Source organism: Budorcas taxicolor, chromosome 21 (assembly GCF_023091745.1).
Source record: "Budorcas taxicolor isolate Tak-1 chromosome 21, Takin1.1, whole genome shotgun sequence".
Lineage (NCBI taxonomy): Eukaryota > Metazoa > Chordata > Mammalia > Artiodactyla > Bovidae > Budorcas > Budorcas taxicolor.
In genome coordinates, this window is record NC_068930.1 from 50,624,860 (window position 1) to 50,649,660 (window position 24,801).

General features: G+C 44.9%; 1 protein-coding gene across 1 annotated transcript; it reads right to left on the minus strand.

Moving 5' to 3' along the window:
- Window positions 1-1,642: 1,642 nt before the first annotated feature.
- On the minus strand, window positions 1,643-3,032 carry NKX2-8 (NK2 homeobox 8). Its single transcript, XM_052660161.1, has 2 exons — window positions 2,876-3,032; window positions 1,643-2,199 (listed from the first exon to the last, which is right to left on the minus strand). The coding sequence occupies exons 1-2, from the start codon at window positions 3,030-3,032 to the stop codon at window positions 1,643-1,645; spliced, it is 714 nt and encodes a 237-aa protein (XP_052516121.1).
- Window positions 3,033-24,801: the final 21,769 nt, after the last annotated feature.

The following is a 24,801-nucleotide window of genomic DNA, read 5'->3' on the forward strand; positions in this document are numbered from 1 at the left end:
GTTCTAATTGAAGTTGTAAGCCCATGAAATTCAAGCCCTTTGTCTTCCCGAAGGCCACAAGGTTTAAAAAGATACTATTGTCCTCCCTAACACCCACTACATTGTCACCAGGGACTGATTAAACAGAGTCCTGAATCGAAACAGTGCAGATTTTGTCTAGGTCCTTTTCAGGCCTGACAATGCTCTTTTCAGTTCCCAAGACAAAAGGAGGTTTAAGGATAGAGATTCTTCTAAGATAACTGCATCCATATGGAAGGCAAGGTGGCCAGCAGCTGAGACCCAAACACCCCCTCTCTTCCCCCTCTGCCCTCCTGTCTCTCCCCACCCCCCAAATCCCAGGTGATAACAGAACCTCAGCTATCTACCCTCCTGAAACCTCCTCCTCCTTTTCCTCCTGGGACAAAAAAGCTAAAACCCAAAAAAGGGCCAATGCCTACTTCTCACAGGCCTCATCAAGCCCTTGCTCCCACCTCTGGATCTGATGCCTCCAAACTGCTCTTTAAACTCGAATCTCCCTTCACTGGGCGCGAGAGAGAAAGGTCCTCACTTCTCCAACAGAGTGAACACTGCACTGCATGGGAGGCCCTGTGACTACAGATACTGGGGGATGCCCAACGAAGAACAGTTACAAACCCGGCGGGGTAGAGCCCTAGATCCCGCCCCGGGCGGTACACTGGGGCCGTGGGTGAAACGAGATGAACCAACGGGTCCCACCCCTGTGTCAGGCCCCCAGAGCTCTCCAGGACTGTCCTTCCCCATCGGGCAGCCCTGAGCTGCGTCATTCCCCACCACACCACCCGCTCCCCATCCCACCCTGGCCAGGTGTCACGCCAAGAAGAGGCGGAAAATCACAGCTGCCCAGGGAGGCGCTCGCAGGCGTAACTGGGGGTTCCCCGCGTGGTCCTCGGGTCCCCGAAACGAACCGCCAGCAGCGCGCTCAGCCCAGGTCCCACTGGCATTCCCCGAGCCCTTAGGGAGAAGCTCATTATGCCCTCTCTTTACGCCCTGCCGTGGCCGACTCGGTTGACTTTCGGAGTTAGAAGCTCCAGCGCCTCTGGGGCCTCCGTCTCACTTTGGGATCAGAGCCATCACCCTACCCTTACAGGACCCTCAGAGGTGCCTCTGCCCCCCCTTCTCTCCCTTCCCCTTGTTTCTTCCTAAAGGCGTGTGGGGACTGTGCTCTCCCCTTCTACCCAGCTCGGGTTGGGCCTTAACTTGGCGAGTGAGGAGTGGTCCGGCGCCCCAAACTCCGGATCGGGAAAGCACTGTTCCATCTCCGTTTCCGGCAGACACGCAAAAAGGGGACCCAAACCTACACATTTTATTCTCGCACCACAAAGAGGAAAAATATTCTATTTCTTTTAAAATAAGTTGCTTCCCATACAAATAACTATTTTAAGATGTACAAATAAGGTTCAAGCAATAAAATCTAGCTCTGGGTCTGGCGGTCGAGGGAAGAGGAGACGGGGTGTTTGGGCGAAAGTTTCCGGAGTGCCGGCCGGTGGGGGCGCCGGAGAGGACCCCCGCGCCTAAAGAGGTGGGGCGGCGGGACGCGCTCCCGGTCTCCGGCTGTAGGCCGGCCCGGCCGCAGAGCTCACTCCGAGTCCGGCGTAGCCCCAGGTGCCCGCGCCCCTCGGCTGCCTCACCAGTTCCAGGAGACCAGGGCGGGGGGCGGTAAGTGCTGGTAGGCGGGGAAGAGGCCGAAAGCCGAGCCTGGCCCGAAGGCGGCGTAACCTGGCACAGGGCAGGCGGCGGCCGGCGGCGCCGCGCTCTTGTCCCGGGCGGCGGCCGTGCCCGCCTCGGCGCTGCCGCCGCAGGGCTGCCCGTCGCGCACCAGCACGGGCACCACCACGCGGCGCAGCAGGCCGGGCGCGGCGCGCCCCTCGGCAGCCACTGCCAGGTCGGGCGCCTCGGCGACTCCCGGCGCGCGCGCGCGCTTCAGCTTGTAGCGGTGGTTCTGGAACCAGATTTTGACCTGTGTGGGCGTGAGGCGCAGCAGGCGCGCCAGCTGCTCGCGCTCGGGCGCCGACAGGTAGCGCTGCTGCCGGAAGCGCCGCTCCAACTCCAGCGTCTGCGCCTTGGAGAACAGCACCCGCCGCTTCTTCCTCTTCTCGGCGTCCGAGCCCGGAGACGCAGGCCGAGCGGACGGCCGCTGCGACGAGTTCCTCGGGCTGGCCTCTGGGCTGCTCTCGTCCGAGGCTAGGGACGCAAAGGAGACACGGCACCGTGAGACGCCGGCCGCCTCTGGAGCGCGGGCGCCTACCCACTCGGGCGCCCCCACTCGCCCGCGGCTTTCGGGATGAGGCCGTTTCCTTTCCTGGACCCATGTCTGGACAACCACCTCTCTGAATTCGACGACCTTTTAGACCACAGCCTGGGACTGCGCCTCCAAAGAAACCCACCCCGGGGGGGTCTATTAAAACCAATCTGTCCTGGTCGCTGCGCTGGCAGACGAATTCACTGCAAGCTGACTCACCAAAACGGGCCACTTTGAGGCCAACTGCACTACGGTTTGCCGACGTTTGCAAAGCCCTGAATCCAGGCTCGCCAATACTGCTCATCCCAAACCGAGGCCAGAAGAACGTGGCCACTTTTTCAGGCATTTAAGGGTGGCGTCTTATATATTTAAATATTCTGAGCCCTAGAAACGGAAACCCAAATCCCGGGCGTTAGCGCCAGGCCCAGGGATCTGCTCTCAAGATGTGCCAACTGGCAGAGGGATTTCAGGAGGACAGGGTCTGTGGGTCCAACACTGAGGAAATCCAGACCTTGGGCTGGGGTTTCCGCTTCCCATCCCCGCACGAGCCGGGGACTTGCTTCTGAGCCCGCTCACTTCCCCCGCCTCCACCCCCGCCGCAGTCCTCGGCTCACTCACAAGGGTAGTGGCCGCGCTCGGATTCCAGCCAGGTGGCGCAGGGGCCGGGCGCAGGGGCGCGTAGCTCCGGCTCCCTCTTCCGCAGGTGCTGCGCATCCTGCTCCGGTAAATCCAGGAGCCTGCGCACGGTGAAGCTGAGGCGTCCAGAGGTGGCCATGGCCGAGCAGGGGAAGGAGGCGGGGGCAGGGTAGACCTGGAACCGAGCGGCGGCGCGGGACGCCGCTCCTATAGGTGGGCGTGAGAGGCGCACGCCATGCACTGGCTGCCGAGATATTAGCGCGTTTACTGTGGAATCCCAGTTTATATAAACAGCTCTTCCCACCCGGGACGCTTTGAAAGCCGAGGTCCGGGTCTCCCGGGTGTTAAGTACCTGAATGAGTGCTGCACCAAAGGCCCGGCGAGCCCGGAAGGTGCCACCTCCGCCCCCCGCCCCGCCCCGCCCCGTCCCCCGCCCCTCGGGCGCCCCGTTACCTCCCAGAGGCGGCAGGAAGCTGCCCTCCGCATTAGTGATTCTGTCTGATTAGCCCCAAGTAGGGACAGATAATGGGGATTGTTACCAAAGAATAACATCTTGGGTGGCGAGCGGTGGCCACCGCCCGCCGGTCCCAGCTTCCTCCTCCTCGGAGGCTGACATCGAGCCTGGCCCCGCGGGAGCGCCGGGAAAGGTGGGGGCGACCTGGGTGGGTTTACGAGCACCCAGGAATTTATTCCTTGTTTGCTTTATTCCTCGAGCTTGTTTGCTGGAGTGTTCGTTTCCCGCAATTATACGGAAAGTGATTTACAAGGCGGCGTTGAACACTGGCGCGCTCTCTCTTCTCTTTTTGGCTGGGCTCCTGTAAGGATTCATAGGCGAGAAGTTGCAGGCGGGCGCAGAGGAGAGGCCTGGCACCTGTGCAGAGGGTTTCGAAGACCGCTAGGAATCTCCCACACCCCAAGCGTTCTCAACTTCAGCGGTGCTCGGGAAGGGCTGGGAGCATCTGGGGAGCCCCAGCTCTGCGCGGGTTGCCCCAGGCCAGCAAAATGGAGGCGGAATCAGGCCAAACTGCTTTCCTGTGAGGCAGTAGGCTCGTTTTCCCACTCTGCCCCGGTGGCTGGCCCAGGCCCACTCTAGGCCTCACGGACGGTGGCGTTTCCAAGGGCGCTCTAGGAGGCGTTGCTGCCTCCTTGGCGTCTGGACACCGCCTGGGCTCCGTAGACTCAACGTCAGGCCGGGGGCTGGAGGTGCGTCCTCTGCCCCAGAGCAGGCCTTGGGTGGCTCGGGCTCTCCGCTCCACCAAACCTGCCGGGCCTGGTCTGGTAAGGGACCGATTGCGGGAGTTGGGAGTGCGCCCGCCCGGCTGAAAAGATGGTCTGCTCGGGGTTTCCCGACATCTTCTCGTTCCCTAGCCGAGGATATGGTCGTGTAGAGGGTACAAGGAGCCGGGCACATTTTCTTGGCCCATGGTTTCACGGTAGCCGCGCTTCAGGCAAGGGCCGAGCGAGCGCCCTCTCAGAAGCCTCTCCTTCTGTAGCCAGTGGATAGGGTAGTGGGTTGTTAAATTTCGGTGGAGCCGGCGGTACTTAGGTGGCCGCACCTGAAATCCTGTCCCCACCTGATCGGAACTCGGACCCGGCTCCCGTGCAATTGGGGCCGCCCCACCCGGCCCGGCGCACCCTCCCCAGTAGCTTCCCTGTCATGCGTGCCCGAGGCGCCCGGGACTGTGCAGCGCGCTGGGTGGTCGGGCGGAGGCAACCCCAATACAGGCCAACTGCTAGGCCGCGGACAAAGGGGAAATGGAGCTCGACGCCCCGGACCTGTTGGAAGCATTTGTTCCAGTCAAGATTTTGCATTTGTTCAGTCCGAAATAATGCGTGATTGACGCCTGCTCACAATGCGCTTTAGCGCGCCGGGATAAATCGGAGCTTGTCCTGTGTTGTCATGGTTTTCAATAGAGTTCAATGGGATTGGGAGCACGATCCACTCTGCTGGCCGTCTCTCCGAGGTCTCGGCAATAGATTTATTAGTTATGTCTTTTTAAAGAAGATTAAATTGAAATGACTTGGCTGTCCCCTCCGAGCTAAGGCGGAGGAGGGAGCTGGGGGTAGAGAGCGGCAGAAGCCGGAAACCCTGCGCGCACAGTGCCCAGCACCTAAGCTCCGCACCCTAGAGGTTGGGCAGGTCATAGACTGACCCAGGGCCGCGTGGCCTTCTCTCTGGCTGGCGCCCGATGCCTAGAAACCTCTGTCAGCCCCTCTCCTGGGAGAGGTGGAAGGAAGGTACCGACAAAGACTGTCCTAGGCCAGTATTAGGACGGACTCCCAAATTCGAGGCTGAACTTGGAGGCTGTGTCAGGTAGAAGAAGCTCTGACCTGGAAGCCAATTGGCATCCTAGCTCCGTCCCTAGCAAGCTTTAATCACCTCACCACTCTGAGGCTCTTTTTTCATCCGAAACGGAAGAGAGTAGATTTAGTAATTTCTAAGGACCCTACCAGTTTTATGATTACATATCTCTTGAATTTTTCTAAAACTATCTTCATCGCATTAACTAGCGGACTTTGGTCTTCCTACCCTTCTAGACCTCTCATCCCTAGGATCCTGGCCGCACATTTTCCAGAATGTTCTAGAAGAGGATGTGACATCTTTTGAGTTTCCCAAGGACCTCCTACAAGAGTGGGGAGGGGTAGGTAGATAACAATTTTGCCAAGAGAACCAAGTCAAGAGAAGCAAAAGAAGCGTCTTTCCTGGAGTGACTGACCTCTCTTAGCCTTTTAATCTATTTAACATCCTAAGCCCACACTGATGGGTAGAAATAAGCAAATGGCACTCTTCAGTTCTTAAGAGCTCTTCAGCATCAAATATTTGCTTTTACTCTTAGTATTTGGCTCCCAAAGAGGAGATACATCCCCCATCCAGCAATTGTGCTCTAGGAAGGACCTAGCTCTGGGATTAGCTCCAAATGTTACTTCTAGCCTCACCTCCCCGATCTGGGAACAGCGTTCCTGGGCCCCAGTCTGTGTTTTGAATACCCCAAGGAAACTGTACCTCCTGGTTCTGGAAAGCACTGTAACTTCCCTACCTCATCGTGGATTCTGCACTAGTCCAGTCCTCCTTTCAGCTCTTCTCTGGGACTTTACCTAAATTATCTCCAAGAGCCAGAGCCGGAGGATTCTAGGAGATAGTTCCACTTAAACTGTGACTTCTGAAGAAATGCAGAAAAAGGGAGAGCCAAAATTATTAGATGCGGGTGCTTTTTAAAATTGCCTCTTTGCATCAGATAAGCTCAAAGACATGGGGGGAGAAAATAATTTTGATATTGGGTCATTAGAAAAAAGGTCATAATGATATTAGGTTTTATACATATTAAAAATATCCTAGAAATCACTGGTAAACAAATGACTGGCTATTCTTTTCCAGTTTTAAAATAGTCTTCAGGGCTCTGGACACTTGAACTTATTTTGAAACTCAACATAGCTTGTGAATATTATTATTTAATTAGATAAGTATTTGTTTCCCTGTAATTGGATGTAGTACATCTCAATCCCAGTAAGAGTTTTTAATCTTAAAGCATCTGTGCTATAGTGAGTATACTTAAGCAGTCTGTACTAATCACCCTTTCAAAAGTATTAGCCAAGATGGTCATCACTGCTGCGTGCTTGAGAATTTAAGACTAGAAAATTCTGAAATAAAACTAAAGTATCTTGATTTAAAAAAAATGATTGCATCTATATCTTGCATTCTGCTTTTAAATCCTTCCATTTTGGTTAAGTGTTTCACAAAATCCTGCAAATCTATACAGTCTTGAAAAGAGGCAACATTGCAAATTCCCCTTGATAGATGGAGGGCCCTCAACTGCCAGGACATTTTTCTTTGCCTCATAGCAACTGCTCTCCCCCTTTTTATCAGTATTCTGGTTAAAATAGCAAAAGGAAAATAAAAATGGGCTTTTGACATTTCCAAGAAAAAGTGAATGATCTTCATCAGTCTTAGGATGGAAAGAAAAGGCAGCATTTAAAATCAGACCTCTTTGCCTTTCCTTCTAAAAACTACTTGCCATGAATAAGTAAACATTTCCCTTTTAATGACTAATAATCAATTGCTTGGCGGTGGTCCAGGCCTGGCTACAATTCCTTCTTAGTTGTGCTGATGATATATACACATGGGACAAGGAACAGCAATTACTTTCAGATTGGGAATTTAGTACATCTTTGAAATGGGCTTTAGATTTTATTGTTTAATGTCAAATGACAAGATTTGAAAGATCCCACCTTAAATTCCTTAAAATATTGACTTTACATGGACTTTTTTATTGTTGTGCTTGATCACTAGAAGAAAAGTTTTTCTCTCCAAATATGTTTAAAGAGTTATCTTTGTTTAGTTATATACATGAAAAAAATGTAGGGAGTAAAATGGTTCAATGAATTAAAAAGTAAATGTATTTCATTATAGTCTCCATTTCCTAAAGAGCCAGCAAATAACTTTTTATTTTTAAACTAGTTTATTAAACATGTCTGGTCTTTCTCATGCCTTTCCATGGTATAAGAGTAGCTATGATAGCATGGAGTGTAAATTGTCAGAATAAAAATAATACTACATGTTGTGGAGGGTGCTAAATCTTATTTGTCCAGAGCTAAACTGCTCAATTTTATCTAATCTTTTCTTTTTAAAAAGGTAACAACTTATAATCCTTTGTTTGACTGATATAGATGTAATTTATATCATACTCTTATTGTGTTTAAAGGTCTAGGTCCTAAGTCACACTTAATGTCACACCCAGACACTGACAGAGTAGACTGACCCCAGGGACATTTTGTAATACTTGCCCTGGTACATCACAGAGAGGCCTGCCTACAGGGTATGCATATAACCACCAGCACTTCAATTCAAGTCGGTGATTATTTTTCCGTAAGTCACCCAAGCAATTATGAGGTCTTTTTAAATATACCTTTACTTTGTCTCCTATTAGGGATTTTTAAAGGGTTGCATTATTAAGATGAGATACTATTTATTTGACAGCAATTCAAACTTTAAACCAGTTATTATTCTGGGAGAGTATTTGTTAATACTTGCTGAAAACAAGGACCACAGTCTCTCAGAATCATATATTCCATTTTCTTATCAGTGATGAGGATAGCATTAGTAATATCACTTCATATTTCATACATTTGAGAATGTTCGCAATGTGCCCTCACCCTTGTAACAGGGCAGATTGCCTAGAAGAAGCAAAGCTTAAGGAGAGACTTGAAGGCAGATAGACTGTGATATCCCTAGAACTGAAGAAATTAGGGAAGAGAATGAAGAGGACCTAAAGAGGAGAACGAGAGTCTATTGTAATAGAAGGTATTAGAAAAGAATGATTCAAAGGTGAAAGAGAAAGAGAGCCTGTGCTAGCTTAGAGCTATAGGTTCAATTTGATCTCATCAACTCAAAGAGAAAAAAATGCCTGAGCCGAAAAGTTCCAGTCAATAGGGGCTTCATATCATATATTCTCCCCCGGAGTCTTTATATTTCTAAAAATTAATGACAATAGCTTCCAGTTGTGAGACAAATAATAAATCCTGAGGCTGTAATGTGTAACATGAAGACTATAGTTAATGGTACTGTTTTGTATATTTGAGAGTTGCTGAGAGAATAGCTCTTGAAAGTTATCTCAAGAAAACCAAATCTGTAACTAAGTGTAGTGACGGTTGTTAACTAAACTTATTCTGGTAGTCATTTTGCAATGTATCAAATCATTACATTATATACCTAACACGAATACAATGTTATATGTCAGTTATATATATATTTTTAAATGACAATAGATAAATGTCAGCTTTTAAAGCATTTCAAGTTTTTCCAGATTTGATTTAGCTTACTCTGAAATGTTCCTTGGGAAAAATCTTTTTCCCTCTTCTAAGAGGAGGCAAAAGTGCACAACAGGAGCATGAAATGACAACCTCACAGGAATTTCCTCACGAAAAAAGGAAAAGAGCTATACATGTTTACTGCAGTCTCTGGAACTCCCTTAGCCAGCAAAGGTGGCAGTCTTTGTATTCTTGATTAAATGGGTATTTGCACTGAAGTCAGATACCACACAAAGGAAACAAAACAAAATAAAAATGTCCTTCGTGTTCTGGTTTTCAATCATTTGTGTGAAGGAGGTTCTCGGCCTTTATCACTGTCAGTGAAAAGTTCTTCATTGGCAGGAGACATTCCACTCACCCTGCTTCTTGTGCACGGGGAGCTTACCATGGAAACTACCTCTGGAGCCATCAGACAAATATACAAATGACAAAGCTCAACACTGGGCATTTTAGGTTTGGCTTTATTTCAAAAACAGGATATGAGGAAGGGTGCTTGGAATTTCTTGAGAAATTTATTGTTCTAATTTAACTTGCTCTGAATCTTAAAACTCATGAATTGGACATACTCAAGTTAGGAAATAACTAAGAAGTGACTTTAAGGGATTCTAATACTAAAATATGTATGCTGTGTATTTAATATAACTATGTACAGTAAAGCTGAACTTTTTTAGGTGATTTTTTAATGACAGCTTGCGTATCTCCAAGATAGGAAATTTAATATATATTTTTAGTTGCTTATGACCTTTAATTAACTGAAGGAAAGAAATGTATCCTGCTGAATGAGTTTTTTGTTGGTTTGTTTAACAAGATCTATACTAAACTGTTGTTGACTTATCCTTAAAATATAACATTTTGCTTTACAACAGTAACCTGAAGAAATTTAAAAGAGTGCTTCACAAAACTTACATTGTATTTTTTTCCCATTCCATCTGCTTGTCAAGTTCTCATTTAATATAAAATTTCCACAAAATTTGTGTCCAGTTTCCCTCAGTCCATGGTCTCATGAACCAACTGTAAAGACCACCTGTGGTTGACTCTGTGTTTCTATTGCTTGTTTTCCTTACCAGCTCCTCACATCAAGGCAGTTCACAAAAACTAGACTGATATAAATTCTTGGATGGCTATGGCATCAGGACCTGCATACATAGATTTGGATATGTAACTGGAATTCATTTCCTTCCTTGGGCAATGGAGCGTGGGTGTGTTTAGGTGGTTTGTGGTGGAAGAAAGCAATGGACGGCTACACACTGGATTTTAGTTGCTCTTTGGCTTTGTCTACTTCAAAAGAAAAAGAAAAAGAAAAAAAACCTTTTCTTCCTTAAGGAAAAGGATTGGTCTGTAAAGCAAATTTAGAGGGGGGAAATCAAGGAAATAATAATATGTATGCCTACAAGCTATACATTCTATTTCTTACATATTATTAAAAGGACTATTAAAAGTGATGAACTTTGTGAAAGCGCAGGTGCCAGAATGCAGGGGGGTTATGCGGTGCAATTGATAGGTTATCTCTGATCTCTGGTGAGTTTAGTCCTCTGGTTCTTTCTGTAATAAAAGATAAAGCCACTCAGGTTTCAGGAATTATCTTCTTAATCATTTTTTTTATAGAACCATTAGGTAAAATACATGAATATCTCTTTTTATCATGTACACTCATTTCTCTACTACTGAGATTTTCTATTATGCAAATCCTATAGAAGCCAAATCCTAGAGATTTTCTATTACTCAAGTCTTAGTAGGTTCCTGATTCCCCCAACAACGGATTGGTTGCAAGAACATTCCCAAAGGGCAGGCAGCAGAGAAGGGAAACTGCTAGTGTCTCAAAAGGGAATGGAGACGTTTGCCATGAATGGAGGTGGAAGCAACTGGGTGAAGGGAAGAGAAAGTGAGTGAGGAAAGAGAAAAGAAAGAGAACAAGAGAGTGTCTGGTCAGCTTGGTGATCACCCGTTTCCATCCAGCCCTGGCTTTTACCAACTGGAGGTGGGTAAAGGGCCAGCCAGTGGCAGGGAGTGGGTTTTACCACCTCTGGAGTAGCACATAGAGGAGAAAGGGTGGTTTTGTTCAGATGCCAATTAAGGGACCAGAAGGCCTGCCGCATTTCAAAAGTCCTTGTAGGGAACAGAGACTAATTTCCAGGAATCCTTTGTGATTTGTTTCAGCAGCATCTCTCAGTGACTAGCAGAGTGTTATTTCATCTTGTCTAAGTTGTATTTGTTTCCAAACTGCTTAACAATGCTAATTGGGGGTACAGACACTCTTTGCAAGTTGCATTTTTTGAAAAAGATAACTCACCCTAGCAATGAACATAGATTGAAAACCAGTTAAAAGCCTGTGAGAACAAATGGGTCTTAAATCGAAGATGGAACAAAGGGAAGGTGGGGGCACATCCCCTAATGTCAACAGGCAGAAAGCCGCACGTGCATAATGGCCATGGGAGCGACCACCCACGGGGATCCGAGTCACTTCCGGAGACAGAGACCTGGAGCCAACGGCCAGGCCAGCTACCCCGAGTCCTGCTCAGGAGGCAGCCGGGGTGGCCAGGATTGTCTTAGTCCTGTTTCATGCCCTGCGTGTATCCACAGCCCGTTTTCTTCCTCCAAATATATCCCAGAGGCAGGAGGGGGACGCTCTGGCAGCTGTGGGCAGCAGCCACGCTGGTGGTGATCCAGAGGTTGTTAATGAGAGTGACTGGGCACCAGTTAGAGTCCGCTGAATTACACTAATTGATAACCCTCCACACTGCCCACCGAAAGGCTGCCCACCCAGTCAGCCTTATTATCATGCAAGGCCCTCATGAGGAAGAGATTTTGCTAAAGTTGTAATGCACAAATATACGGTCTCATTCCAATCCCAAAGAACTGTGCCAAAGAATGTTCAATCTACCTGACAACTGTGCTCATTTCTCATGCTAATAAGGTTATGCTCAAAACCCTTCAAGCCAGGCTTCAGCAGTAAGTGAACTGAGAACTTTCAAAAGTACAAGCTGGGTTTAGAAAAGGCAGGGGAACCAGAGATCAAATTGCCAACATTTGTTGTATCACAGAGTAAGCAAAGGAATTCCAGAAAAAACATCTACTGCTTCATTTACTACACTAAAGCCCTTGACTGGGTGGATCACAACAAGCTGTGGAAAATTCTTAGAGAGATAAGAGTACCAGATTATCTTACCTGTCTTCTGAGAAAGCTGTATCACGTCAAAAGCAATAGTTAGAACTGACATGGGACAACAGACTGGTTCAAAATTGGGAAAGGAATACCACAAGGTACTCCTTATATATTGTCACCCTGCTTATTTAACTTATATGCAGAGTACATCATGTGAAATGTTGGGCTGGATGAATCACAAACTGGAATCAAGATTGCCAGGAGAAATATCAACAACCTCAGTCGTGCAGATGATACCGCTCTAATGGCAGAAGGTAAAGAGGAACTAAAGAGCCTCTTGCTGAAGGTGAAAGAGGAGAGTGAAAAAGCTGGCTTAAATTTCAACATTCAAAAAACTGATATCACAGCATCCGGTCCCATCATTTTATGGCAAATAGAAGGAGAAAAAGTGGAAGCAGTGACAGATTTTCTTTTCTTGGGCTTTCTTTCTTTTCATGACTGCAGCCATGAAATTAAAAGATGCCTGCTCCTTGGAAGAAAAGCTATGACAAACTTAACAAGCATTTAATATGACAAGCATATTAAAAACCAAAGTTATCACTTTGCCGACAAAGGTCCATATAGTCAAAGCTATGGTTTGTCCAATAGTCATGGACATGGGTGAGTTGGACCATAAAGAGGGCTGAGTGCCCAAGAATTGATGCTTTCAAACTGTAGTGCTGGAGAAGACTATTGAGTCTCTTGAACTGTATGGAGATCAAACCAGTCAATCCTCAAGGAAATCAACGCTGAATATTCACTGGAGGTGTTAGGGAAAGCACACTGATTGAAACCGCCCACCCTGGCCAGGCATCATAGTAACCATTTGCATGAGTTGTTTTATGACAGGAGATCCTGATAAGGAATACAGAACTAATAAGCCACCACCAACCAGAAGAGTCCGGGAAAGGTCAAAAGGAGACACCGCGAGTCCGTCCACTTCCCAGAATCCCTCTCGTTAGCATCCATCTTGGCTGAGCCATGCGTGCGCCACCAGGAAAGAGTCTGAATTAGAATGATTGGCCAAAAACCACCCAGAAACTAGTCCCATCACCACAAAACCCAAGACTGCGAGCCATGTGGCAGAGCTATTCTCCTGGGTTCCCTTACCCTACTGCTCTCCATCCAGGTGCCCTTTCCCAATAAAATCTCTTGCCTTGTCAGCACATGTGTCTCCTCGGACAATTCATTTCCGAGTGTTAGACAAGAGCCCAGTTTCAGGCCCTGGAAGGGGTCCCCCTTCCTGCAACAGAGGGACTGATACTAAAGTTGAAGCTCCAACACTTTGGCCACCGGATGCCAAGAGCTGACTCATAGGAAAAGATGCTGATGCTGGGAAAGATTGAAGGCAAAAGAAGAAGAGGGCGACAGAGGATGAGATGGTTAGATAGCATCACCAGCTCAATGAACATGAATCTGAGCAAACTCCAGGTGATAGTGAAGGACAGAGGAGCCTGGCAAGATGCAGTCCATGGGGTCACAAACAGTCAGACATGACTGGGTGACTGATCAACAACAATAATTATGTCATAAGCACCGTGCACTGAGCTGGTGCTGAGGCTGATATGGTCAAGCATAAGGCCTAGAGCAGAAGACACAACCTGATTTTTCTTTCCAACATGCACCAGATTTGGGATCAGAGACAGACCAAACCTGGGTTTGAAGTCTGGGTCTCCCAGTAATACCCGAGTGACCCAGGTCAAGCTTCATGATTTCTCAGAGCTTCACTTTCCTCCCCTGTAAAATGGAAGTGACCATTTCTATAGGTATTGAGATGACTGAGATATTTTGTGTGAAGCGCCTGGAACAGTGCTTACCATAGTTAGTAGGTGCTCAGTTAATGGTGGTGTTGTTGCTGTGATAATAATGAATTGTTGAGAGGAGGGATTCCTGTGGGGAGGCTGCATTCTAGCCTCATATAGCCAATGGGGAGCTTGGCTATATGTTTAGGATCATCAGTCACAGAGCTGATGTGAACTTTATCCAGTTCACAGAAGAAGAAACTAAGGCACGGAGAGAGAGAGGGTGACTTGCCCAGTGTCTCCCAGAGTCTGGCTTGGAGCCTGGACTTTCCTCATCTAGGGTTCTTTCTACTTCAGCACATCCTGCATTACTAGTCCCTGAAGTAGCGTTTCTTCTCCTAACAGAGTTAGGAAAAAGCCACATATAGAAGAGATTTCCTTAAACTCGGCAGCATTACCCAGATCCTCCAGTTTCAGATTTTCAGGCTCAGGTCTGCTTGCTGCTATGGCTCTCAGATATCCGCTCAAGATGCAAACACTCTCATTGTACTTAATGGAAGGATAGAGGCTTGGCTTCTATCCTTAGAGTCCTAATGTTTTCATTTCTGGGTGCTTCTGTAGCTGCTTCAGGTGTATTTCCCCCAGTCTCTAGGCTTCATTCTTCCTGGTGTGTGAATCCCTGAAGTAGCATTTGAGTCCTCTCAATTCAGCCCAAGCATCTTGCAGTAAAAATTCTCTCTCTTCAGCACATATGAAACACCACATAAGAACAGAATCAGATGGATCAGAAACAAATGCATTTGCCAGGAGAGGAACCAGAAACAGGGCAAATGTTGACTGCCTTAAGAAACAAGGGGAAATGCATTAAGATTTTTTTTAAAAGGGGGCAGTGCATAGAATTCTTCTACCCGGAAAAATGGAGGAGAAAAGGGTGCTTCGCAGCCTCTCTCACAAGGCTGCCTCTCTCACATCAGGACCTCTGATTTCCCTGCAGGGCTGTGAGTGAGTGTGCTGGAAGAAATATGTGCATTGGACTGCCCAGGTCCTGCCTTCCACATCTCCGGCTGCCTTCCAGAGGCTGGACAGTCCTCATCCACTCTGCAGGGAGGAGGGGGCTAGCTCCAGAGTCCTGAAAATCCAGGCCACCCCACCCCAGGCTGTATGTCCTCTTGCCTTCTTTTCTTTTCTAGACTCCTTTAGCTCTTACAGTCTACACCATCTGCTTATCCTCTTAATTGCTTCCTGAACATTTCAAAGTGCTCATTTCATCTCCCTAATTTGACTGTCAGCTTCTTCAGGACAGGCACTGTGCTCTCTAGTTCTTCTGTATTTTCAGAAGAAATACTTAAGTTTTTAAATGGACACCAGAATACATTGCTAACTATTAGACACTTGGACTTTTAAGGTTTAGAAACATTTCATTAGAAGGAACAGCTTTCTTCTTTGCCACAGGTGTAGCTAATGGGACAAGAATCTGAGTCGGGATTAATTTCCCACCCAACCAAAGTGATGTAAAATAATTTCCTGCTTGAGGTATTGTGGGATGCCACAGGCTAGGGGTATGTGGAGAGAGGTCACGCTTAATTTAAGAGGACTGGTTCTGATCTCAGACCAATTAAAGGGGATTTCACTGTTTGTATGAAAAGTTCTCTTCCCTTGGTCTGTATATGACACAATAGAGGATAACAGCTGATTCAGAACAGTTATACTCTAGTGTATAAATATGTAAACATGGGTAAGTATGTATTTAGACAATTTAAAAGTGTGTCTCATTTACCCAATTATAAACAGCTGTCTGAGAGCAATTACGATTTATCATGTAAATGCTTATTTGCATAATTCAAAATATGAATATTATTTGCTCCATAAAGACTGTAAATAAAAGGCAACCTGAACTTTCTCATGCTTAGAGTTTTATGCTAAGTTTTTACATTACAGGAGGAAAAAGCATTTTGTTCAAAATGGTACTTAAGTTTGTTAGTTTTAGCAGGTCCAGATAATAGCTAGTTTACCAAGGAAAGAGCAAGAGTTTTAAAGTGAAGGTGAGTGGCTCAGAAATAATGAAGAAGTCACACTAGTCTGCTATTTTCGCTCCTGGAAATTTACTATGTAGGGATGATGACTTGCCTTACAATTGTTTTCATTGAACATGGATGTTTAATGGTGAATTCTTTCAAGGTATTTAGCATATTGTTTTATGTACTATAATTTGATATAATGTTTCAGTAAGATATCATTATTTTGTAAAGTGTAGAATTATTTAATGAGTATGCTTCCAAGTGGACCGAAATTCATATCTCCTTAAAATATAACTTCTATATTTATGAGAACAAGTAATAATGTGGACATCAAAACTTCCACTCAGGTATTGCCTAATGCATTAGCTATCTAGGCTTGCCATAACCAGTTACCACAAATTCAGTGCTTTATAACAACAGAAATTTATTCTTTCCTCACTACACTCAAAGAAAGCTAATATGCAAAGTAATGTACCAGCGTCCTTCAGTAAAAATGAAAGGATCTTGAAATATTATCTGAATTATCCTTGTTTTAAGAGTGATTTTTATGTTGCATGGTTTTGATATTACAGACAGGATATTATTTGAAAAACTGAGAATTCATATGTGATATATGCCATATTATCATATAGTATATTTAAGGAATATTTATAGAGTTTCCATAATGTAAAGAACAATGTGATTTGGTTAAGAACTCTCTCTTAACCAAATTATTCAGTGAATCAAACATTGCATTCTTCCACTATTTTTGACAAGGAAAAACTCATGGTCTTTCCTTGATATTAAGACTCTCTCCAAGGACATTATTGCTCCTATTGTACCACTAAGTGTGGACAAGTCTCCTCAGATGAATTAAATCTCTCTCTGCAGCCTTCCTTTGAGTTGAGGGATCAATCACTGCCTTCTGTATGCAATTCTTTTCACGCTTCCAGAAAAGAAGTATGTCAAGCATAGTGCTAAACATTTTACAACATGCAGCTCATTCAGACCTCATAATCCTGGGAGTTATATTTCATGACATGTCTGTGTTACAGATATAAATACTGATACTATGACGGGGTCCAAAATCAAGCAGCCATTAAGTGACAGAACTAGGAGACAAATCTGAACGATGTGTCTCTAATGCTATACCTTTGCCATGCATTTTTAGAGGTATCACAGTGCCCAGATGCATGCTGTCACTGTCTTGGCTGTCTCACGCTCCCAGACCTGTCCAGGAATGTTTTCTGTGCCGCTTCAGCTTGGCTGGTTTTGCCGTGTTGCTGTGACACTAGTTAGTGACTTCTGATTCTTAGGAGGATGCATTGCCCAAATGACTGAGTTAAGAACCTGGAAACCTGCCTGGATCAGGAAAGAGAAGACCAGATCATCTCTGAAAAGACCTTTATTGATTGGTCCCCTGAGAAAATCAAAGCAAGAGAAATCAGAGCATGACAGTGGTTCAGATGTGAGAAAACAAGCCCTCAAGTCCAAGTACATGCACAGGAGTAGGTTACAGACTTCCGTTAAGCAAGACCAAAAATTTGAATTAGATAATCAGAACTAGTTAGATTATTTCCAATCAGAAAAAGAAGATGAGTTCACATTAGTGGTGAAAAAGTCAGGTCATAAAAGTGCACCCAGCCAGAGGAATTTCCACACTGGCATAAGCTGTGAATTTCCCTTGGGTTCTAACTGCTCCTAAGTTAAGCAAGAACCAAGAAATCCACTTTGAATCACCAGCCTGGCTCAGTACTGTATAAAGGTTATCTCCTTTACCAGAAAGCCAGGTATAGTAGGTCCCACCCTTCTCTGCTGCTGCTAAGTCACTTCAGTCATGTCCGACTCTGTGCGACCCCATAGACGGCAACCCACTAGGCTCCTCTGTCCCTGGGATTCTCCAGGCAAGAATACTGGAGTTACTGGTGAATCCTGAGGTTACAGAGAGGGCCAGTTTGTAGGAACCTGACTCCTTCGGTCACCTTCAGTCATGCTTTGGTCTCATTTACCACCATCCCTAATATTTTTTAATAATTTATTTCCTTTCTAGTAAACAGAGGATGAGATGGTTGGATGGCATCACCGACTCAATGGACATAAGTTTGAGCAAACTCCAAGAGACAGTGAAGGACAGGAAAGCCCGGCGTGTTGCAGTCCATGGGGTCACAAAGAACTGGACACGACTTAGCAACTGAACAATGAGTCCTCACAGTAAGCCTACGGGACACATTCATTTTGCTATTGTATCTATAGATCAGCTTCAGGGTAGGGTTGTAAATCAGTTTTGATTGCTATGTATAGCATTACAATTTAAGTAGAATTGATCCTCTCCCCACTGAGGGTTGCTAATTTATTACAAGTTTATTCATTCTATTCATTCAACTAACAAGCACTTATGGAATGCTTACTATGATGTGACGAAAGCTGTGTTAAGTTCTAGAAAATGACATTGCATAATGTTTCAAAATTTCTAAGACATAAAATCACTGTTTCCTTTTATCTGTTTGCAGTTCTAGAAAGTAAATAATATCATATCCATTGTACAGATCATTTAAAAACAGGTTCAGATCCCAGGGCCTTTCAGAGGGCAGGACAGTCATCTAAGGTTAAACTATAGAGAGTACAGAAGACTATCAGCTGCCTCTCCTTGGCTGTGTGCTGGAGATTTAATAATAACAAATGACCCAGTCCCTGACCTTGAGGGACTGAATGTCTGATATATATGTGACCATAGAATTTGCACATAATTTATTATCCAAACACGACACTTCTGAGAGAAAGAAAAGAGGCACTATGACAATTATGCTGGGACAACTGTGCAAATTGGGAGGCATGGTTATTCCCTTTCTCCCAGCTCCCAGCCTGTCTGTCCAAGGAGAAAACAATGTACTCTCTGGTGACACATTTGTCCTCGTAGAAGCTGGCATAGCTAAGGAGCATGAACGGGCCGGGGAGTGGGGTGAGGGCAGACAGGAATGAAGTGGGCAGGGAACAGTACCTGGGCTGACGTCATCAACCAACCAGGTAATCCGAGATGAACCCAACTGGGGAGGCAGGGCCACCAATGCGGCAGGCAGCCAGACCGTGGCTGTCGTCCTGCTGCTTAAATTTAAGCTGCAAGAGAAAAGAGGGAAAGTGAGCAGAGAGGCTCTATTCTCCGGACAAAATTAGTCCATCTTGTTTCACATTTCCTTCCAGTAAAACCAAGCCACAAAGTGGGTGAAAGTCCCTAAGATCTTTTTCAGGGGAAAAAAAAAAAATTGGCTAGATCTTTTTTACACATTCTCCACTGCCAGGAATTTATTCTCTAACTAAATAGTTCGATATTAAAATAATTGTTCCCACTGGGTAGACGTTAATCATTAAAAGCCCCAGAAGGCAGGAAAGATACCTTCCTTTGGTTATTGATAAGCTAAGTGGAGGGGGTTGTGTTATTTGAGATGGTGTTCCCAGGACTGAGACTGAATCCGTATGGTCTTGGGTGGGAATCACATCTCAGAGCTGGAAGGAACCCATGGAGATTATCCATTCAGCCTCCTGCTTTCAGATAGTCAACTCCAGACAGCTACGAGGGAATTACAGCTGTTGGGGTAAAAACGGTGCTATTCAAAACAGTAGAAAGGCCTTTGTGCACTGACCCTTCTTCTGCCAACCCTACATCTCCCACCATGCCCTCCTCATCGTGCCTCAGTGCTTCCCCCGGAATGATGACTGTGGTGATGGTATGACATCTCCGGAGGCTCTGACGATGCACCAAGAAGTTTTCTACCTATGTTATCTCAGTTGTCCTTCACAGCCCCATGAAATAGTTTATATTAGTGGTATCTTTACAGATGAGGAATCTGAGGTATAAAGAAGTTAAGTAACTGTCCCAAGGTCACCAGTCTCTGAAGGTGACTCTACCGTGAGCAGTTTGCTTCAGGTATTTCCTACTGGGCAGATTGTTGACACCCCAGGTCTCCCATCTGGCACCTCTTTGCCCTTGAAGGTACAATCTAAGTTCTGTATCTACTTAAATGCTTTCTGTGCCTGCAAAGGCTGAGTTCTGTGCGCTTGGGCTGGGCTGTACACAGCTGGTGCAGACATCCTTCATAGCAGCAGCATCTAAAACTCTGTTCTCCCTGCTGGCTTCCATGACTGTCTCCCCTTCCACATCTAGAACTACCCGAGGCCACAAACCCTGTCTTTCACCTCTGCTCTTGAGCACACATACATGGCCTACCATCTGTCACTCAGTAGGCTTTCTGATACATTTAACACAGTAACGTGTACATAGTCAGAAAGCAGCCAACTTCTCTTTGCAGGGCAGAGTGGGGATGCTGCTGACCCAACAGTCAAAACGAACACAGTCACAGCGGGGGCTGGGAGTCTGGTTGGCAATTTTAATTTACAGCTGATGTTTGGCAGCAACTACTTTAGACTGTGGACCTGTCAAGACTGAACTGATAATAAAATGAGATACATTTTGGGAAAAATACCCTAAAAAGTACCACAAAGCCTGTTGGTAGGTGTGTCAGTTGGCATCACCTACCTGAAAAGTAATTGAGTAAAATGTATCATAGGCCTTAAAAATGTAAATAGGTTTTGACCCACTTTTAGCAATTTTTTCCAAGGAAAGATAAGAAATATGTATAGAAACATGTATGCATACCAATATATTGCAACATTGCCTTAAATATAGAAAGTTGGGATGTGCCTAGATGTCCCATGTTTAAGAGCACTGTATTATCATCAAAGATAGACTACATGCAGCTTTTTGTATCATCTACACAAAGAATTTTTCTTGACACGTTAAAGTCTTATGATCTGTCAAACAAGTAAACAAACAAAACATTTTAGAATATGAAACTCTATATACAGCATGATTTCAACACTGTAAGAAGTATATGAAACTAGAAAGAAATATATTAAAACATTAGTAGTAATTTATCTCCAATTGGTAAAATTAGGTAATTTTTTTTCTTTATTTGTTCCATAGGTATCCTTTCTTTATTTCCCAAGTTTTACACATTGAGCATGCATTACTTTAATGTTTAGGAGGTAAAATACTGTATGAGATATAACATGTTTTTGCTATCTGAAAGATGATACTTAATGTCTTAATTAAATGAAAAATAGGCCATTATCTCTAAAATTTAAAAAATGATTGGAATTAGACAAATATCATTAAAAAGGAGCTATAACAAGTAGAAGAAGGATGGTTTGGATGGTTTCATGGGAGGAAAAAGAAATTTGGATATCAGAAGATCTGGTTAATAGTATTTATGTCAGTAATTACATAACCTAGGAGAGTCATTTAACCTCTTCCTAAGTTTCTTTATCTGTAAAACTAAGTTTGTTAAATCAGATGACTTCTATAGCCCCTCCTGGCTCTAAAAAGCCTATGGCCTTTTTCCATGGATTGATCCACTGTTTATCTCATATGCACAAAAATCCACATATAGGGGTGAGGTGACTGCACTAGATGAGGTGCTGAGTGCGAATCCATGGAAACCTCCCCTGGTCAGCAAAAAGCTGGTGACTAAATCCTGAGATTAGAGTCAGTGTGACTGTAAGGACCAGGGAGTAAAAAAGGAGGAAAACATGAGAGAAGAATGGTGGGAAAATACCGTTATGGAGGTGCTGGGAGAGGCCAGATGGGTTGAAGAGGAAGATTCCCGTTTTGACAGAGTCAGCGAGCGCTGCAGTAGGCAGTCTGCCGTCGGGGTTGATTGATCAATGGTTGAGAGGCTGCCTGACAACTCGCCAAAGGAAGAACAGGGGCTGGAGAAGGGGGTGACCTTTCACCCTCAGGTTCCCAGCACAAATTCCCCGGGAGACCCAGTGTCTTATCACCCCGTGCAGTTAGAAGTGAATGACTGAAAACAAAGTTCCACCCAGGAGATGGCCAAAGGGTAGGTTTTTTGACTTGTGGTTAAAAACTAGTGAAAGAGATGCTTTTAACCAGAAAGAAAGCAAGCATTTGGCCCAAAATGTAAAAGAGGGGTAAAGAGAAAGGGGAACTACTATGGAATTCAAAAGGCCTGTGTCCTAATCCTGGCTTTGCTGTGGTCTTGCTGGGTGGCCAGGGAGCCATTTACCCTTTCCTGCCTCACTTTCTCTCACTAAAAAGGAGCTGACAAGTCCTGTTTCCAACACCATGGAGGGTGTTAGAGAATCACAGAAGCCAAAAGTAATGGTGCTATATAAATCCTGAGCGTCCGAAGTCCTGGTTTTCTTTTTCCTTGGACCAGGTGAGTCTGTCAAGGGCTAGAGGGGAAGAGACAGAGATGGAAAAACATAAAAGAGAGGACCAGTCTCCTGTCGGCCTAAAGAACGAAGGCTCTTATCACACTCCTGAAGACCGCAGATGTTAAATAATGGAAATCCTACAACCTAAATTGTGCCCCAAATTATCTAAGCTCTTCTGAGTCAAAGAACATTGAAATTCTAGGAGAAACACTGAATACTTGGAATATTCACATGATCTGTACATTTGGCAAACAGTAATGCTATTCATTTCCTTCTAATGTTATTTTAATCTGCAATGCGGTTAGTCACTTGCATTTTGTTGAGCCTGTAAAGGCTTCTAGTTTAGTGCTTTTGATGTTGTTGTGGTTCAGTAATATTCGACTAACATGTCCTCAAGGGTAGAGGCTGTCTTCTGCTCCTCCTGTATTCTTCAAAGGGCAAAACAGATATTCAAGTTCAAGTTTCACTTAAAACCCAGTGCATCTTCTTATGATCATTACTCTCAGTATTTGCAAGTAGGTCTGCCCCTTCCGGGGCAGCAAGCCTGTCTATAACTCCTGCCTGACACTGGAGTGGGCCAAGTGAAGATGTTGGGATATTATTCAGGGGATAATGATGGCGGTTCATTTCTATTTCTGGATTTAATTGATTCTAATCCAGAAGCTCTAAAATCACATGGATCCTGTGCCAAGTACCTCCCATGAAGGATGATGGTTTATAGACCTCTGTCAATCACCCAGCAGAGGAGATGAACGGGCCAAGTATTTCTGATTTTAAGGAGCCCCTTTAATCCAATCAATTTCAGAGAGTCTTACTTCCTCTGAGCCATGCGTGGATTAATTCTATAAGAGAGCCTTTTCCATTAAAGAAACTGATTGCAAGCTTCCCTTCTAATTGTGAAAATGCTCACCTGCTCAAAGTAAACAGTTCTGGAAAGATACCTTCATTTCGCTTCAGTTATTTGGCTGAGGAGAGTGGAGTTTCAACAGAAATTTAAGAAGTTAAAATTCAACATCCATCTTCACTCATAGAGCAATTCATTCCTAAGGTGAGTGCAGAAACCACGAAATGACCTTGATTCCATCAGCCCCTTTTTAAGGACCTCAATTATTCAGCTATGGCAAAAAAACAATCCCTAAGTAAGGGAGCAGTGGGAATGATGAGTGTAGGGAGCCACTGAGATGATCTTTAAAAAGGAGCAATTGATAAAAAATTGAAAATGGGATTTCCCTGGGGTCCAGCAGTTAAGACTGCACTTTCAGCGCAGGGGGGATGGGTTCTATCTCTGCTTGGAGAACTAGATCCCACATGCGACATAGTGCAGCCCCAAAACAAAAAACAAAAAACTGAACACAACCTAAATATCCAATAATTGGAGAATTATTGATTTTAGTATGTATGCCGGAATGCTATGAAATGATTAAAATCGTGTTTTCTGAAGAATGTATAATAAGACGGAAAAATATTTACCACATATTTGAAATGGAAAAAGTAGTATGCAAAATTAAATGTACAGAGCTTCTCTGATGGCTCAGACAGTAAAGCATCTGCCTGCAATGTGGGAGACCCAGGTTCAATCCTTGGGTCAGGAAGATCCCCTGGAGCAGGAAATGGCAACCCACTCCAGTATTCTTGCCATGGAGAACTCCATGGACAGAGGAGTCTGACAGGTTCCAGTTCATGGGATCACAAAGAGTTGGACACAACTGAGTGACTAACACTTTACTATGAAATAATTAAAATCGTATTTTCTGAAGAACATATAATGAGACAGAAAAATATTTACCACATATGTGAAATGGAGAAAGTAGTATGCAAAATTATGTGTACAATTTTTTAAGACTCTGTAGTCCTAGAAAAAAGGCTGTGCCCTGCAGCAGTTCAAAAGGACTAAATGGATTTAAATGGGCTAACATGGAAAGACTCCTAAAATCTGACATCACTTCATGAAAGCATGTTTTGAAATGACACAGAGCGCAATCCTACTCAGCTAGGCTTTTGGATTGGGAAGGTTAAAGGGGATTTTAATCACATCTGTATCATTTGAGTATCTTTAATAATAATATATTTATCATGAAATTTAAAACCATATTTTCAAAACTTAAAGTGAGGGAAGAAAATGCGAAAAAATACTGGAAGAAAATATTCCTTAAACCTTAACAGTTGGCTATATCCAAACAGTCGTGACTGTGTTAACTGATGAAACTGAAGCCTTGCAGGGCAAGTCATCTGACAATTGAGTCAAGATTCAATCCTGGTTGTCTGTGGCTCCAAAGTTCATGTTCTTTCCATCCCACATCACCTTTCTGGTTATGTGTCTTTAGGTGTTATGGAGTCAGGTTACGATAGGGGAAAGAAGGGGTGAGCAGGTACTGGGAAATGCGGGTCTATCTTTATTCCTGAACTTTAAGCCTTCAAGTTCAGCAGTGAAAATCTGGTACCAGGCCAGTAAACCAGAGGCAGCAAAAGAGATGGAAATGGTACCACCAGGTGTTCAGAAACCTCCCCCACCCCCAAACTGCAGCTTCTTTGCCGCTGTGCCCACTGTACAGTCTATTTAGGAGCTAACAGACAGGTTCCAGGAGCCATCCCCAGAGATTGTGGCACAGCAGGTCCGGAGTGTGGCCCAGCAATTCTGCATTTCTCCAACCATCCCATGTTGTTCTGAGACCATTTCTCAAGAAAACCTACTCTAGGGATGTTATAGATCCAGAAAACAAATAGATGAAGTGCCACTCTCCCAACTCAGACCATTCTCTGAAACTTTGTTCTTTCGGGATGGTCCCTTATGCCCATTGAAAGCTGATTCCACTGAGTTAAACGGTTGGGTAGGGCACCAGGGTGAGAGCAGGAGGTAGCTAAGACTGGGCCGAGGAACATGGGGAAGGGGCAGGGGCTGTTCGGTGAAGAGGGGCAGCAGTCACCTGAATGTTATGAAGTTTAAAAATCAATAAAAATGCTCTAATCTCTAGATATGACCCTGCCAAACAG